The sequence below is a fragment of the Tupaia chinensis genome, unplaced genomic scaffold (genome assembly GCF_000334495.1).
Source record: "Tupaia chinensis unplaced genomic scaffold, TupChi_1.0 Scaffold143602_1, whole genome shotgun sequence".
Classification (NCBI taxonomy): domain Eukaryota; kingdom Metazoa; phylum Chordata; class Mammalia; order Scandentia; family Tupaiidae; genus Tupaia; species Tupaia belangeri.
The window spans coordinates 1,608,232-1,624,981 of record NW_006203448.1 but is presented as its reverse complement, the minus strand read 5'-3'; the positions used below and the strand labels follow the sequence as shown (position 1 = coordinate 1,624,981).

The following is a 16,750-nucleotide window of genomic DNA, read 5'->3' as shown; positions in this document are numbered from 1 at the left end:
TTCTGCTCCTGGGGGTGGGTGGGGGAGCGTGCCTCTAGGGCGGGCAGCGCAGGCCGCGACCCCACGGTGGGCCCCGCACACGTCGTCTGCTCAAGTCCCCGAGCTCCGCCTGCGGCCCGGGAGCCGAAGGCCCACGAGAACTCAGACGGCCCGGTCTGCGAAGTCAGGAAAACGAAACAGCCAATGGGCGGAGACGGACTGGGGACAGTGGCGCTGCTGTAGTTGGAAGGAAGGCTCTTTGAGTGACATTTGGGTTCAGTTCTAAGTTCAAAGGGCAAGCAAAAATCTAGGCGGGTACGCGTTCTAGACCGGAAGCAAGTGCGTGAACCCCTGCCCTTGGTGCTGGCGGAACTGGAGAAGCCGGCGCAGCGAGAGCGCAGTGAACGCCCGGGAGAGTGCGATGAAGTCGGCCTGGGCGCGGGCGCCGGGGCTGGTCGCCTGAAGTTACAGCTAGAAGGACCTGGGGCCAACAGGTGGTGTATGGTTAAGGCGCTGCACGCCCACGTGGTCGACTGCCATTGAGTTCCCGACTTAGGGGCTTGAAACTCAAGCTGGGCGTGTGCGTGCCCAGAACCCCAGGAGGACAGTAGAGGAGAAGAGATTACGGTGTGGCCATCTTCCTTGGGGGTGATGTCTTATTTTCTGTGTCTCCGTCTCTTCGCCCTATAACAAAAGTCTCTCAAAAAAAAAAAAATCTTTGAGAGCTGTCAGTCCTCCCATTACAACAAAGCTCTTAAGGAACTTAGCTGATGATTAAAAGTAAAGCTTGGATCAGGCCATCAGACTGAGACTGCTATATACACCGCCAAAACGTTTCGCTTTTTTGTATAGGAACTATAACCATATAGACAACAGATTGCTTTGTTTAACCCTATAACAACCCTCTGTTCTAGCACTATCTTTTTTAGGTAGTATTAACCCCACCTTGTGGGTGAGAAAACGAACTTGCATAGCTTGCCCAAGGTGAGTGCAAGGTGACTCTCACATGCCCCTCCCAGGATTGCACCCTTTCTACAGGGTGTGCTTTTTCTGTAACTCCACTATCCTGCCCCTCACTGCACCGTCCTGACTTCTTGAGTGTGCGCTGCTAAGCGGCTTCGATGAAAAAGTGTGTAACCTACATGTAGGGAGCGTTTACAGAGAGTCCCCGAGGTGTGGGGACAGGCTCTGAGCAAACACCATCTGTCCCTCTGGGTTTTGGCAAAACCTTGCAATTTGTCCTTTCCTTGACCCTCGCTGCAGGCAGAGCAAAGGTGGAAATTGCTAGGGGTGTTCCAACAGACCCATCTGACGGAATTCAGGAAACATCTTGACCCCAATTAGCAAAGTCCAGTCCCTGCTCTGCATCTGTAAGATTCTTGAGCCTTCTCTGGGAGTGGTGGTGCACTCCTTATGGAGAAGTTCTTTAGCCTTCTCTGGGCGTGGTTGTGCCCGCCTTATGGAGAGAGGATTTAGCCTTATGTTTCTTCCCACACCTGCAGTGAGGCTTCTCCATTAGAAAAGAAGATAATGGGATTTCCTCTTGATGGGATTGTCACCAAGGAATACACCTGGCCCAGTGTGTCTAAGCCCTTATAGATTTGTTACCTGCTTCTTATTATCTGTAACACATCAACAAATCTATGGAATGACATAAAATATACATATGTAGTGTCTCCTTGTACTATAAATAAAGATGCCTGGTTTCTCTGGGTGGCTCAAGTTGCTTGGGCTACCTAGGCTCAGGCTGCCTGTGTCCGCTGTTACTCTCTCTCTGTCTCTTTCCGATTCCCGGTCCTCTCGAGATGGAGGGCTTCCTCTTTCTCTTCCTCTTTTCTCTTCATCACCATCAGCCCCCGATCATGATTAAGCTAGAGCCAAGGCCGGGCGCGGATGCCGATACCTACACTTCTGTGAAAGTCCGGAGGTGAAGTAAGCTGGAGAAACCATAAGCATGTGCACGCGTGTTGCCACACACGGGCCACTCCTGGGCTGTCAATGAGCAAACAGTGGTCGGTCTGTAACTGCTGCTGGCGCTGGTGTTGTTACTGCTGGTGTGGCAGGACTCCAAGTCCACATTTATTGCCAGCTGAACTTGCTCTGTGGTGAGAGTCTCATGGAAGTGGATATTTGCGTTTAATGAAGATGAGAAGGATGGATGAATGGGCCCACAAAAGCCTGAAACTGGGAAGGAGCTCATCTAGGCTAGAGGTTCAAAACCACACTAATCACCTAGGACGCTTTAAAAAAATGCAGTTCTTCGGGAACCAACAGTTAGCGTAATGGCTATGTTGCTGTACTCCCACGTAGTCGACCGCGGTTCGCGTCCCGGACCCGGTGGCTTAAAACTCATGCTGGGCACGTGTGCGTGCATGCCCAAGATCCTGAGAGGAGAATGGAGGAGAAGGGATTGTGGCGTGACCATCCCCTCTGGGGGGTGATTTCTTGCTTTCTGTCTCTCTGTCTCTCTCTGTCTGTCTGGCGAGCACACGCACCCTATAGCGAAAACATCTCAAAAAAAAAATGCAGTTCTTCCTTTGCAGACAGACTGCATGTTAGAAATGTTTGTTGAAACACATTAAAATCCTTGGGCATCAAGATGACATGGCAGTCGTGTGCAAGAACGTCCCTGATATATGATGAAATATCTAGGGTCAAATATGATTTTGAGATATTTCGAATGATTGAGCAACACACGTGCATGCGTGCAGACTCATGCACAGAGAAAGCAAACTTGACAAGTGCAAGGACTGGTGAATCTAGGGAAGCCTATATCTGCTTGCACTGTATTCTTTTTTCTTTTTTGAAGAATTATTTGCTTAATTCCATTTGTTATAATTACTATTACTTTTTAGAGGGATTTTTTGCTATAGGGCGAGATCTATCCCACAAAGTTGGGTACCACTGATTTAAGCTAACTCGGCTTTCCTCTCCACCCCATTTCACCAAGGAAAAGACGTAGGATCCACGAGCGTGACTAGCTTAAGATCACCCAGCACATGGGGGCCAGCAGTTGCCGTAATGACTATGTCCCTGGCCTCCCATGTGGTCGACCACGGTTGAGTTCCGGTGGAGGGAAAACCTCTCCAAAAAGAAAAGATCACCCAGTGCATGGGCAGGAACATCAGGCCTGGGAATACAGGTCTCTATTTCAGCCTGAAAAATTTAGCGCTGTGTTTTGGGCGTATCTGGCAGGCTTGGGGAGACACCGGAAGTATTGTGGGTCGGTGGAGGAAGGGTATCTTTGACTCGGAGGTCATGTGTAAATGGCCCTCTAGGTCCTTTTAACACGACCGAGTGGTGACTCTTGAGTTTTCCAGTCGTTATAAGAAAACACTAAACAGACCCACGTTGGTAGTCTCCAATAGTTTAGTGAAGGAACACCACAGACTTGCGCCTGACGCCGTTGGCGTCCCATCGCCAAGGAGACGGACCGTTCCATTCTGCCTTAAGGGGTGGCCCTAAACTTCTTCCCTCTCCTAACCCGCAGTGCTGCGCCCAGAAGATGCTCCGAGGAACCAGCAGGCTACTCTGGCATTCTACAACTCCTTGCAACGGCGCGAGGTCGGAGGCGGCGGGCTCGCCCTGTTCGGGAGGGCCCTCGACACGCGGGTCCCCCCGGACCCCAGTGGTGCCGCCCGGGGCGCGCGGCCTTGGAGCGCTCTCGGGCCCCGACGCCGGGCTCTCGCCGGACCCAGTCTGCGCTGACACCCGCGACCCCAGGATGCCAGAGTCGGGGGACTCCGGGCAGGACCTCACGCGATGGAAGAAGAAGAAGCAGCCGGTGCGCCGCACGGTCAGCCAGATCTGCCCGCCCCCGCGGCGGCCCCTGACGGTGGCCGACATCCGGCCGGGCATGGAGAACGAGAGGCTGGGCGTCGTGCGGGACTCCATGCTCCAAAATCCGCTCATCGTCAAGGTGAGCCCCGACTCGCCCGCCGGTCACCCGCCGGCCTGGCCCCGGCCTCGTGGCCCCGGGTCCCAGCGCCGCGTTGGAAGCCCCAGCTCTGGTCCAGAAAGGCTGACCCGGGCGCGGTCACCGGCAGGTCGCGTTGTGTCGCGGAGCCTCAGTGTCCTAAGCCGCAAAGTGGAGCGGTAACGGCACCTCCGAAACGACAGATTGGGAAGGGTCCCCAGGAGCGCCGGTGACCCCACGGGGTGGCGGGCAGGTCGCACGTCCTTAGCTTGGCCTGCCAGCCCTCCTCGAGCGAAGGCCGCCTCGTCGCTGTCCCCGCACGCCGGGGCTGCTTCTCTGCGACCAGCGCTGTCTCCCGGAAGCATCACTTCCCCGTAATCTTTGCCCACTCCTATCACTCCTCCAAACCGTAACCCTAACAGAACAGGGGCGCGAACCTTTGGCTCAGGAGACCCCGCGGGCACAAGTGAGCGCGCTGCGGTTTCTAGCTAGACAGCCTCCCCTTTTCTCCACGCTGCGCCGCACTGAGCCTCGTCCCCGGCCGCTGGAACCCCAAGTCCCCGGGGCCGCAGGGACCGGCTCGGTGCGGCTCGGTGGGCGGGGAGCTAGCGCGGAGCAAACTTCTCTGGCGCCGCTGGGGGGCAGTATGCTGCCAAAAATGCGCTCGGCTTCCCAGGTGCCGGAGGTGGGAGGCGCAGGTGGTAACCATGGATTCTGCGAGCAAGATTCCGGCTGCCAGGTGCGGATTAGAAGCAGAGGTTGTTGTTTGTTTGTGATTTTTGGTAAAGGGAACCTGGGCTCTCTCACTCTGTCAGAATTAGACGAGTTAATTGACTCCTGGAAAAACACTGACTACTCTGTTTTCCCCAAACTGCGTTCCTGCCCAAGAGGGGATACTGCGCGGCGGTGGGGGCTGCACCCTCCCGTCTGTATGCCCTGCCCTAGGCCTCCCCCTCCCACAAGTGGAATGGGTCCTGCACGTACTTCTGGATGGGTACAGCCTCTCAGTGGACAGTAGGGGCAGAGTTGGGCTCACCATTCTGGGATTGAGGGGACATGAAGGTCATCGTCTGACTAGCTGCCTTCACGCTGCCAACTTCTTCCCTCTGAAGTATAAGGAGGGCACTGGGCCAGCCTGTGGTGTGGGGTTAAGGCAGCTGGATCCCAAATGGCTCACTGTGACGTTCCAGTCTTGAGTCCAGCTGCTTGAATGAATACATAGGTAAAATTAATAAATTAAATAAAAATGAAGGGCATTATGGAGTTCCTTCCATCAAGTTGGTGTGATGCCTACCCTGAGTGAAAGATTCACACTCATACCTATATACACATGTATGCACACACACATGTATACACACATGCACAAAAATATGTGTATATATACACACTACTCTGTATATGTGTTTACATGCATTTTAAAATGTACATACATAATATGTGCACTTGTATACATGAGGGAGGTGTTCCAAAAGTTCATAGAAAATGTGTATTATGAAAAAAACTGCATAAATCTCAAAATTTTTAGCACCAAAATGGATACAAACTTTGATTTTTCCATGATCTTTCTAAAGCCCTCGGTATGTGTGTGTGATATAAATATGTATTCTGTACTGTGTATTATACATGTACACTAGATGTAAATCTCCCCATTTTCTTCCTTTCCTCTGCTGTTTCCCTCCCTGCCTATATCCAGAAGGACACATTTGGCCTCTGGGTGGCGCCCGCTGAACAGCGTCCAGGCCAAATTCAATCCCTGGTTCCTGAACCCGAGTTTAGGGTGGGAGAGTTTGCAGGAGATGACCCACCCACCCACAGCGGGACTGTCTTTGGGGACTGGGACGCTGAGCAGGAGTGTCCTGGCCTCTGGTGATGGTGCCGGAGCAGCAGGGGCTGCCCTGGCCCATGGCGGCCCCACTGGAGCAGGGGTGTATGAGTCCTGGCACTTTCTGGTGAATGAAACTGGGATTTGCTGGGACCAGCAGTTGGCGTTATGGCTATGTCGCTGGACTCCCATGTAGTTGACCACGGTTCCAGTCTCGGTCCCGGTGGCTTAAACTCGTGCCAGGCACATGTGCATGCGTGCCACGATCCCGAGAGGAGAATGGAGGAGAAGGGATTGCTGCGTGGCCATCTCCCCGCCCCTAGTGGGGGGTGATTTCTCGCTTTCTGTCTTTCTGGTGAGCGCGTGCCCTATAGCAAAAACTTCTCCAAAAAAATAAATAAATAAAAGAAACTGGGATTGGCTTCTCTTTCCAGGGGCCGCCAGGGGTCAGCCTTTCCTTCGACTTTCCTTGTGATCCTCAGGGCCTGCAGTACGGCAGTGAAGATCATGTCCACATTTCTGTATTTATCATCTCTTGTAAGATTTCCTAGCGAAACAGGACGGAAATCAAAGTGAGCGTAGAGTGAGCCCGGAGAGAAAGGTGAATGTTCAGTCCCTCTCACCGACAAGTCTGCGAGGCCGTCCCAGCCGGGCTTTTGCTCAGGGCTTTTGCTCAGGTTCTGGCAGAACCTCGATTAGAAACCATCCCCTGACTCCCTCCCACCAATTGTTCTTTTTACCACCCAAACCAGCTCCTTGCATTTTAAAGAAAAATGGAAATTCTGAAAAAAAGTGGAATTTTTTGGCTTCAAAGAAAAGAAGAAAATGGAAAGAAATTTGAAATTCTGGGGGAGAAAAACACACCATGAGGGTTTTGACTTTAAAGAAAAGAAAATTGAAAGTATGAAGAGACTGAGAGAGTTTGTGGAAATTGAAAGTACGAGTTTATTTTGGTGTAAAAAAATGTTGAAATACATGTATAGTTTATTCATAATAAAATTTCCACGATTTTTTGAAGGCTCCTTGTATGGAAGGCTGTGCAGCTTTTTGAAAAGGATTTTTTGTGTTACTGAAATTTCTGTTGCACATGGCTTGTAGAATTCTTCATTGTGGCTTATGGGTTTCGGCCGCCCAGATTCTCCGCTCCCCCGCTGGTACACACTTCTCCTTGTGTGAGGCAGAGGTGGGGGGTGCCCTCTGCCTTGGGTGTCTTCAGGAGGGCCAGCTGAACTGAGTTCGGCTTTTGTCGAAGGTTGAACCTGCAGGTGTGCATCTGGGCTGGAAGAACACAGCGCTTTAGGAATTGTCATTTATCCCCCCACATTGGAGGGATTGTTGCTCAAATTGTCTTCTCCAGTGAATAGGATGAGCATTTTCTCATTTAAAATGCAGAAACACTGACTGAGCAAACCCAGCACTGGTATTTCACACCTATGAAATTTACCGGGATGTGTACACATCCGTTATTCGAGAATGTGCCTGCGAGATGCCACAGTAACCAAGTGAAAAGTGAACGACTCTGACATCTAAGCCGGTGTTTTATGTACAAATACTCAGTACGTATTTGCCTCGTTTAAAACCAAGCCAACCCGTTATGTAACAGGACGGGCCGGATCAAGCTGGTGTTTAATGTGACCACAAAAAGATGCAAATATTTCCCATTAAAAAGGGCTTCTCCTCGACTGTATGAAGTGACGTGCAGTTACCTCGTTTTCCTTCAAACGTGACTCTCTGGGAAAAATAAAATTAAATAGAGAAAGAGCCAAGCTTCCTCCTCCTTGATTCTCTAACCCCCAGAATTCTGTGACTCAACATTGAATCCTGCTACAGTAGCCTTCAAGGCTCCGTCACAAAACCTGTCAGGGGTGCACCCTTCCTGCCATCGGGACTCGGCTGATACCCTGTCAATACAATTATAGGAGAGACTGTCGGTGCGCTTCGCTGACAGCTCGAGTCTTCTGTGCCCTGCAGAGGCAGCTCTATACAAGGGTGGAATTTACTGAATCGCACATGCTTAGGAAGTGCAGGTGATCATGGCACCCAGTTTTTCCATAATTTATTACTGACTTTGTTTTTCCGTGGGGTTTATGTCACAAATAAGAAGTGCATGCATTTGTAAAATAGAGTCATAGGATCCCAGCACTTGGGGTGGGAAGGCAGCTTACAGGCATCTCGTCCAATTCCTTTTTTGAGGTGATGATTGAGGTGCCACTCTGGCCTGGAGGCTGAGGTAGGATGAAACCAGGGTCCCCTGATCCCTAGCCCCTGCTCTTTTAATTAATTCATGGCAGCCCAGATGGCTTATATCCTGGGGAGTGGGAAGTCAAAAGTCATTCACAGGTGCATCTGATTCCGGTATGATTTCAGGCAGCGTTCCTTCCAGAGCTCGCTCGCCTGATCCCTCAGGACTGGTGGACAGCCGAGAAACGCTCAGTGAACGTTCACTAAGGCCCCAGCACCCTCCTACGCTCTCCTCGGGGCATAGAAACAAGTTTGGAACTCAGCTCTTGTCTGTAAGGAGTTAACTATTTCATATGTAGCTGGGGAGGTGGCACATACAATATATACAAAGGGGTCTCCAAAAAGCTCATGGAACATGAACGTTAGGAAAAAACTATGCATTTCAAAGTTTTTTGTACCAAAAATAAACTCATGCTTTAATTGCATTTCTCATGAACTTTTCGAAGTCCCTGGTCTGTAGCTTAGCAGAGCACTTGCCTTAAAGCTCTTAGGAAACGTTAGCGCTTGTTACACACAGAGTACAGGTGAGACAGCACTTGGGCGAGAGTTAGATTTCGGGGAGAGGAGCTCTGGCAGGCGCTTGGTGAAAGGACAGACCTGGAACTGACCCGAAGAGTGAAAAGGTAGATTCAGATGGGGGGGGGGGGAGCGGGAGGAGACTGGAGAAGCCAACCCCCTGGGGCCGAATGAGTTCGCTCTGCTTAGATCCTGTGTTCATAGGTTTCTGCCCCACCTCAAGTCCTGGTTTACAAGACTCGGCACCGCTGCAGGCATCATTATCATCATCATCAGGAGGAAACATTTATCCAGAGCCGGTGTGTTCAAACTGGATGCTCTACAAAATTAAGCAACCACCCCAGGCCCACTAATAGCGTGACGTGGCTGATGAATATTGATGCTGGTGAACATCAGCGCACAGAGACTAACGGCCGATAAAAACACAATTGTGCGGCTATGTGGGGTGGGTCAGTCTTGCTTCCGTTTGAGTGCAATGTGAAAACAGCTTTCTCTGCTGCAGAGACTATACCTCTGATGGCTCCAATCCTTTCAACACTCAATTACGATGTAATAAAAGATAAATATGTGTTGGGGAGGGTTGGAAAATAAGCTGCCCCCCCAGTGGCCCAGTCTTGGTCAGCCAGTGGGGGGGCTCCACTTTCCTAGGGAGCACTGTGGGTTTATTTATCCTCAACTCTCTCGGACTTTTCTTCTCCTCCTTTTTTCAATCAAAGTCTCTCCCTTTCTGGCACCCAGAAACATCCTTCAGTGAGTGGGTTGAAGCAGTGAACTAATCCCCCTGCCTGGCCCATGGCCATTCCTGAAAGCTGAGTCGATCCCTATGTGGGTTTTCTTTGTTGTTGTTGTTTTTACCACCATCCCAGGGTCCCAGGGTCAGTGGCAGCTCTGACAAAAGTGGTGCGTGGCTTTGAAGAATTAACAAAGACCTCAGAATTGGAGTACCTCCCATTGAACTCAGCTACCTTCTGATCACGTGGCTCTCAGGACACTTTCATGGCTGGGTGAGAAGGCTCCAGGAAGAATTCTGAGGCTGAGTAAACAAGTCGGCAGTTGCTTCCAGTACTTTCTAGAGCATTCCAGGCTCAAGCGTAGTTGACTGTATAATTTTGGCTCCCTTTTTCTTATTTGGAAGACAAGGTTTTCTTGGTCTATAATTGGTTCTGCTGACACAATTTTAAAGCCCTATTTTTTACTTCAGTGATTTTCAAACTGTTCCGTGGTTTTCAGGAACACTGGAGGTCACATAAAGTGACTGATTCAGGGGCTGGCCCCATAGCCTAGTCACTGGGGGATCCAGATGCCACCCATCGACTGAGGTTCAAATCCTGTCCGGTGATCTGAAAAACATGCTGGGCACATGTTGCATGTGCCCAGAATCTGACAGGGTGAAGACAGGGAGGAGTGAGGATTGGGGCCTGACCATGCCCCCTTCCTCCCCCTGCCCCCCGGGGAGTGTTTTCTCCTTTTCCTTCTCTCTGTCTCTTCTGGCGAGAGCACACACCCTCTGGCAATGAAAAAGTGATTCAGACAACATTTTAAGAAGCGCATGCTTATTTTTAAAAAGTTGATAAAAAAGTTAATGCAACAAAATATAGTCTAGGACTGACGACCACTACACGTCAGCTCTGCTTTGAGTTTACTAGTTTTGGGGTGTTATTCTATGTTTGCGTTTGGGACGGTGGCAACTGTGTCACAGGGAGCGGAGACTGTACCCAAGTTTGGGCCTTTTGGGCTGGGTCAGTCCATTCGATGTGCAGAGCGCTGCTGTCGTTACTGAAAAACTGGGCTCCGTTAAACCTGAGGCTCCTGCCTTCGGGCCGGCTGGGCAGACACATGGAAAAACACAGCAGCCCCACATGGGTCAGCGTTCCCTTGGCTTAGCGTGCGTCGCGATTGTTGAGTGCTTCCCTTTTGACTTTCGTATTTGCAAACACTAAAACCAAACTGAGTATTTGTCGGTCCTCGGTAATGGTTCAGCTGTGAATGAAATTTCTCTTGACTCTCCTGAAGCCCCCGAATCAGGGGTGTAAATGAGGGACACTGTACAATGACTCCAGGCTGCCGCTGTTGTGTTTATATAGCCACAAAAAGAGAAGAAGCTGGCTGGAGCAGATAGACAACTGGCCAGAGAGGAAGGCCAGAGTGGAAGTCAGAGGTCGGAGCCGAGCAGAGCCGGAGGTGGGGGGGGGATTTCGTCTTAGCCACTTACCTGCTGTGCTACCTATGAGGTGACTGACGCTTTGGGCTCAGTTTCCTCGCAGTGAAATGAGCGGGGCGGAATTAGCACCTGGACCTGGGGGAGGTAAGGAGTCCGTGAGTCGCACAGGTGGTGGGCACTGGGAGTCCGTGAGTCGCACAGCTGGTGGGCACTGGGAGTCCGTGAGTCGCACAGCTGGTGGGCACTGGGTCCCAGGATGCAGTTGGTACACGAGCCCTTTGGTTATCCCTCATCCCGATTCCAAACAGTTCTGTTCCTAAAGTAACCTTGTTGTTCTCATCAGCTAACTTTACTTGAAGTAAATATTCGAAGTCTGAACTTAAGGGTCAGCCAAATGGCATGGCGGTTAAGGTGGCTGGATCCCAAATGGACTACTTCATGGTTCAAGTCCCAGACCTGGAGGCTTGAGAAACATGCCAGGTATGTGCGTGCACATGCCCCAAGTTCCAAGAGGAAAATGGAGGAGAAAGGGATTATGGCACAGCCATCCCCCCCGAAGGTGATTTCTCTCTTAAGAAAACTGTAGCTTAAAAGCGAAAAGAAAAGAAAAGAAAAGAAAAGAAAAGAAAAGAAAAGAAAAGAAAAGAAAAGAAAAGAAAAGAAAAAAAGGTCTAAACTTATAATGAGACAAATCTACCTAAATGCGTACTAATTCTTTCTTTATACTCACATAGAAAAATACTGTCACCCACCCTATCTCTTGTGTCCTCTGAGCTCATGCCCTGGAGCAGGGGAGTGTGCCCCAGTGAAGGGTGAAAGCCATCTGGTTTCTTTCTTTCTTTTCAAAATTGCCAGACGGCTCATACTCTTATCAGAGAGAGAGAGACAGAAAGGGAGAGGCAGGGAGAGGCAGAAGGAAGTCTCATGGCTCCCTCTACTTCTCCTTCCGGTTGGGATTTTGGGTATTCAAGCACACTTGCCCAGCGTGGTTTTTTTTTTTTTTTGGAGAGATTTTCACTGTAGGGCGCGTGCGCTCGCCAGACAGACAGAGAGAGACATAGAGACAGAAAGCGAGAAATCACCCCCCAGGGGAGATGGTCACGCCACAATCCCTTCTCCTCCATTCTCCTCTCGGGATCTTGGGCACGCACGCACACACGCCCGGCGTGAGTTTTAAGCCACCGGGTCCGGGACACGAACCGCGGTCGACTACGTGGGAGTCCAGCGACATAGCCATTACGCTAACTGCTGGTTCCCCCCAGCGTGTTTTTCAAGCCACTGGGCCAGGATTCAATCCACGGTCTGCTGTGTGGGATCCGGCTCCCTTAACCAGCAGGTTATGGGACTGGCGCTGAAAACTACCTGGTTTCTAGTGCTCACGCTGAGCTTACTTTTGAGGGTTCCTGGGTCAACGGCCTAATTTCTGAGCCTGAGTTCCTCATTTGTGGGATATGGGTACTGAGACCTACCTTGCCGGTGTCTCAAGCTGGTAATGAAAATGGATTTAAATGAGATGCTATATTATGGGAGAGAATGGGACATCCTGGAATTAGACCAGAGGTTCTTAATGAGGGTGCCTGTTTTCTTCCCAGGGGACATTTGCCCATGTCTGGAGCCATTTTTGGTTATTACGACTGGGGAAAGGTGCTGCTGGCAGGAGGGGGCGGAGGCCTGGGCTGCCGTTCAGCATCCTGCGGTGCCCAGGGCAGCACCTCACCTGGCTGCAAGGAAGCATCTGGGCCCGAAGGCCATGTGCCCAGGCTGAGAAGCCCAGGACTGGGGACACAAACATGTGGAATTTAGTACTTATTCACCACAGTCTGTGGGCTCTTGAAAACCTGACACAAGGACTTTGGAAATGAGACAGTCTGGTTTTAATCACTTCTCTACTCCTCGTTCACTTCTGTTTCCCTCCCCCTGTACTTTTTACAGCTCTTAAATTCCCTCTTTCAAACCCATTTCCTGTCCTTCAGTGATGCAGCTTACATAAGTTTGCTAGCTTTTTTCTGTGCCTCGGCTATCTCTCATCTCACCCACGTTGTCGTTTAAAAAGTGAAAACGCGTTTCCAGCCGTCCACACAGCGCGGCTCACCAATTCTCTAGACAGCGAATCAGCGCAGGGGCTGGTGTGCTGAGTGGTCGCCATTGTCGCCATCGCTGGCCACCGGCTACCAGCTTTGTCTCCCTGGCGTGCCAACTTCCCAGGGTTTTGTTTGGTTTGCTTTTGTTTTCCTCAGCATGAACTAATCTAAGATTTAAAACGGGATTGATTCGGTACACCAGAAATTAAACTCACAGTGGGCCAGTGCCCCATCGCAGCACTTACGCTCTCATTGTGGCACTAAATACAGCATTTCAGAGACGCGAATAAATGCGCTTCTTAAAGAAAACAGCTGTACTTTTCCACCCAATAATTTAAAGGCACATCAGAGTTTGGTCAAGAAACTGACATGGGTCAGTGAGCAGAAAGGTCAACAAGAGAAGCCCACAGGAGGGAGGGTGGCCCGCCAAAAGGATTGTGGAAAGCATAATGAGCCAAAAAGAGGGAGTTTTGATCTTTTCTATGAACCAAACAATACATATTTGGGAGATCAATGAACTCAGAAGCATACAAGATAAATTTCTTTGGGGGGATCAAAAGCTTTTGTGTTTGTTCAGGAGAATGAATGAGGAGACCCAGAAACTCTTTGATTTCAAGGGACGGCATGAGTGAAAGGTCACGCCGCTGCCAGGTGGCTGGCCATTTGAGAGTGGAAGGAGCCTAGCGTCCGTCCACGTAGCTGCTGCTTCAGAGAAAAAAGCCCCAGTTAGCCAAGGTGAGGGCCCGCCTCTCCCACAAAGGTGGGATGCCCCCAGGAGACATGGAGAGAGGTGGTCTCATGGCCGCACGTTTTCTGCTGGGGGGGTTAGAACATTTGCCAGTTGCTTTGCTGGTTGGTTCACTAGACAGTAGTGGACATGGTGACACTAACATGCCGTTTGACACGCCACTGTGGCTGTGTTCTTTCCCCTGCCTCTCAGGAGCTCTTTACAAACAGAGGGTGGCTTTTTTTTTGGTATGCATTTCAGACTGCTAATGAACCCATCAGTCAATGAGCAAATAGCTGAACACCTATACTGTGCAAGGAACCGGCGGAGACATAGGAGGCTGAAGACTTGGTTTCCACGGAGTTGCCAGACTGCACACTGGAAGCAATCGGACAAGTTACTAGCGTGGGAAGGAGTGCTGGGGGCAGCCCAGAGGCTCTGGGTCTAGGAGCTGGCATGGGAGCAGTTGGGGTGCTCTGGGCAGCTTGGAGAGCTTGTAGGGTTAGGCTGGGCTCAGAATCAGATGGTGGAAGAGAGGGAAGGGGACACCCTGGAGGGGAGCTGGCCTGAGCAGAGGCACAGTGTCTGAAAAGGGGAAGATATTTTCATCAAGAACGGATGGAGGGATGAGCAGATGGCATAATGGTTACATCACTGGACTCCCACATGAGCGACTATGGTTCAAGTCCCGGATCTGGAAACTGAAAACTCATCCCGGGTATGTGTGCATGCATGCCCAAAATCCTGAGAGGAAAATGGAGGAGAAGGGATTGCAGTGTGGCCATCACCCCTGGGGGTGATTTCTCACTTTCTATCTCTCTGTCTCTTTGGCAAGTGCATGCACCCTATAGCAAAAATCTCCCTCAAAACAAAAAAGGAGAAAAAGAGCAGACAGAATAACAGTTCCTCAGATCTGTGGGCGCTGTGAAGGAGGCAGCGGGAGACGCTTTCACTGACTCGCTGTTGCAATGATCAGACTCTCCAATGATCAGGCTCATCGCCGGGCACCAAGGATACTGGTCAAACCAACCTGGATATGGGCTTGGCCCTCTAAGAACTTAGTCGGATATGCAGAAACAGACACAAGTAAAAATCAGCAGCGTCCAGGTGCAGTGGTAAGCACCTGTAGTCCCAGCTACTCAGGAGCCTGAGATAGGAGGGCTGCAAGTTTGAGACCAGCCCGGACAACCTATTGAGACCCTGTCTTTTTTTTTTTTTTTTAAGAACTATTTATGTATTATTATTTATGCATTATTAAATTATCTATTACTTATTTATTCATTTAAATTTGACCAGACACACACACAGAGAGAGAGAGAGAGAAAGCGAGAAAGCAAGCCAACAGGTTCAGGACTCGAATTGTGGTCGGCCCTGTGGGAGTGTCCAGCACCTTAACCACCTCACCACCTGCTGGTCCCAACCCTGTCTTTTTAAAAAAGAGATTTTTACCTTAGGCCATGATATAGAGAGCAAGCCAGAAGGAAAGTGAGAAGTCACCCTCTGAGGAGATGGCCATGCCATAGTCCCTTTGCCCCCATTCTCCTCCTGCGATCTTGGGTACATAGCTACCTGGCATGATTTTCAAGCCTCCAGATCTGGGACTTGAACAGCAGCTGGCCATGTGGGAATCTAGCTATGTAACCACCACACCATCTGCTGGTCCCAAGACCTGTCTTTAAAAACTATAATCGGGGCCAGCAGGTGGCATGGTGGTTAAGGTGCTGGACTCCCACAGGGCCGACCACAGTGCAAGTTCTGGCCCTGGCAGCTTGAAAACCACACTGGGCACATGTGCGTGTGTCCAAAGATCCCAGGAGGAGAATGGAAGAGAAGGGATTGCGGCGTGGCTATCCCCGCTGGGGAGTGATTTCTTACTTTCCCTCTCATTGTCTCTTTCTGTCTCTCTCTGGTGAGCGCATGTTCCCTGTGGCAAAAACAAAAACAAACAAACAAACAAATGAACAGTAATTGAGGCGGCATGGTGGTTGGGGCGCTAGACTCCCCACATGGCCAATTGCAGTACGCATCCCGGACCTGGAGGCTTGAAAATTATGCTGAACACACAGGCACGCGTGCCCAAAATGCCAAGAGAAGAATAGAGCAAAAGAGACTGCGGCATGGCAGTCCGAGGAGACTGCGGCATGGCAGTCCGAGAGGGGGGGGGGTTTCACTTTCCCTCTCTCTGTCTCTCTCCAGTGAGTCCACGTGCCCTATGACAAGAACCTAAACATAAATAAATAAAAAATACAAATAAACAAATTAAAACAATCCACACCAAAGGTACAAATGTGGTGACAGCATCTGGATGGGACCCCTGCCTGGGAGTGGGGGCAGCCCACCTAGGCGAGAGGCAGGGAAGGTCTCGCTTGATCGATGGCTGGTGTGAAAATTCCAAAGTGTGAATGGGAAGCTGGAGAGGCAGGGTAGAGGCAGGTCCAGATTTTGTAGGGCCCAAAACTTATTCAATTTGGGGGTCCCTCTTTAAGGAACAGAATACAAAGTGACAAATAATTTTGGAAAATGAGTCTTAAGTCTTAGAAGGAGGCCTGTGCTACTGAGCTTCAAGTTAAAAGTTCATTTGCTTCAGGATAAATCAGCTTGACCCAGGAAGGAAAAGCTTCCAGGAGAAGGGACAGGGTGTTCAGGGGTGTTGGGGGCTGGTGGGGGTGGGATGCACTGGGTCTCGAGACCTGAGAATCCTGGTTCTTCTCCAGGCGTTGTGTTGTTCGTTCATCTGGTCTCTGAGCATCGTGCAGGCCTTAGGACTACAGTGATGGGTTCACAGTGGACTGCACACTCTCCTTGGCTCCGAGGTCTTGGCCCGGTCCCGGGACACCCTTCGGTCTTGACTCCTGAATACCTGAGTGACTTCTCCCCTGAGAGGCACCCTGAGCCCACCCTTCATCTGCTCATTTAGCTGTCTGCAAGGTGTTTATGGACAAGCAGTTCTGTGCAAGGCTGCGTGCTGGGCTCGGGGGTTGGGGGGCAGCTTTTGTCCCAGCACACAGCTCACAGGGCCCTGGAGAAGAGAGGCAGTAAGCCAGTGTTCCTCACTTAGGGATGAGCATTCTGAAGGAGCCCAGGGTGCTCAGAGGCTTGCAACCAGGAGGCCAGGAGAGCCCCACCCAAGGAAGCTGCATGTTAGCCCAGGCTCCCGAAGGAGTGGGGTTGGCCAGTGCAGAGGTGCTGGGAGGAGATTGTGTAGCTATGTCCGGGTCTGAGTGGGCGGCAAGAGGAGACCACTCTAGGCAAAGTGAGAGGTTTTGTGAGAAGACCCCCAGGCATGGAGGAACCTGGAGCTTCAGGC

General features: G+C 50.8%; 1 protein-coding gene across 1 annotated transcript in view; it reads left to right on the top strand.

Moving 5' to 3' along the window:
• Nucleotides 1-6: 6 nt before the first annotated feature.
• Nucleotides 7-16,750, top strand: part of CFAP77 (cilia and flagella associated protein 77) — a 158,999-nt gene continuing 142,255 nt past the window's right edge. Inside the window, 2 exon segments of the mRNA XM_006164320.1 lie at nucleotides 7-473; nucleotides 3,470-3,898. Of these exon segments, the coding sequence (XP_006164382.1) occupies nucleotides 3,485-3,898 (414 nt within the window). The 5' untranslated portion in view covers nucleotides 7-473; nucleotides 3,470-3,484.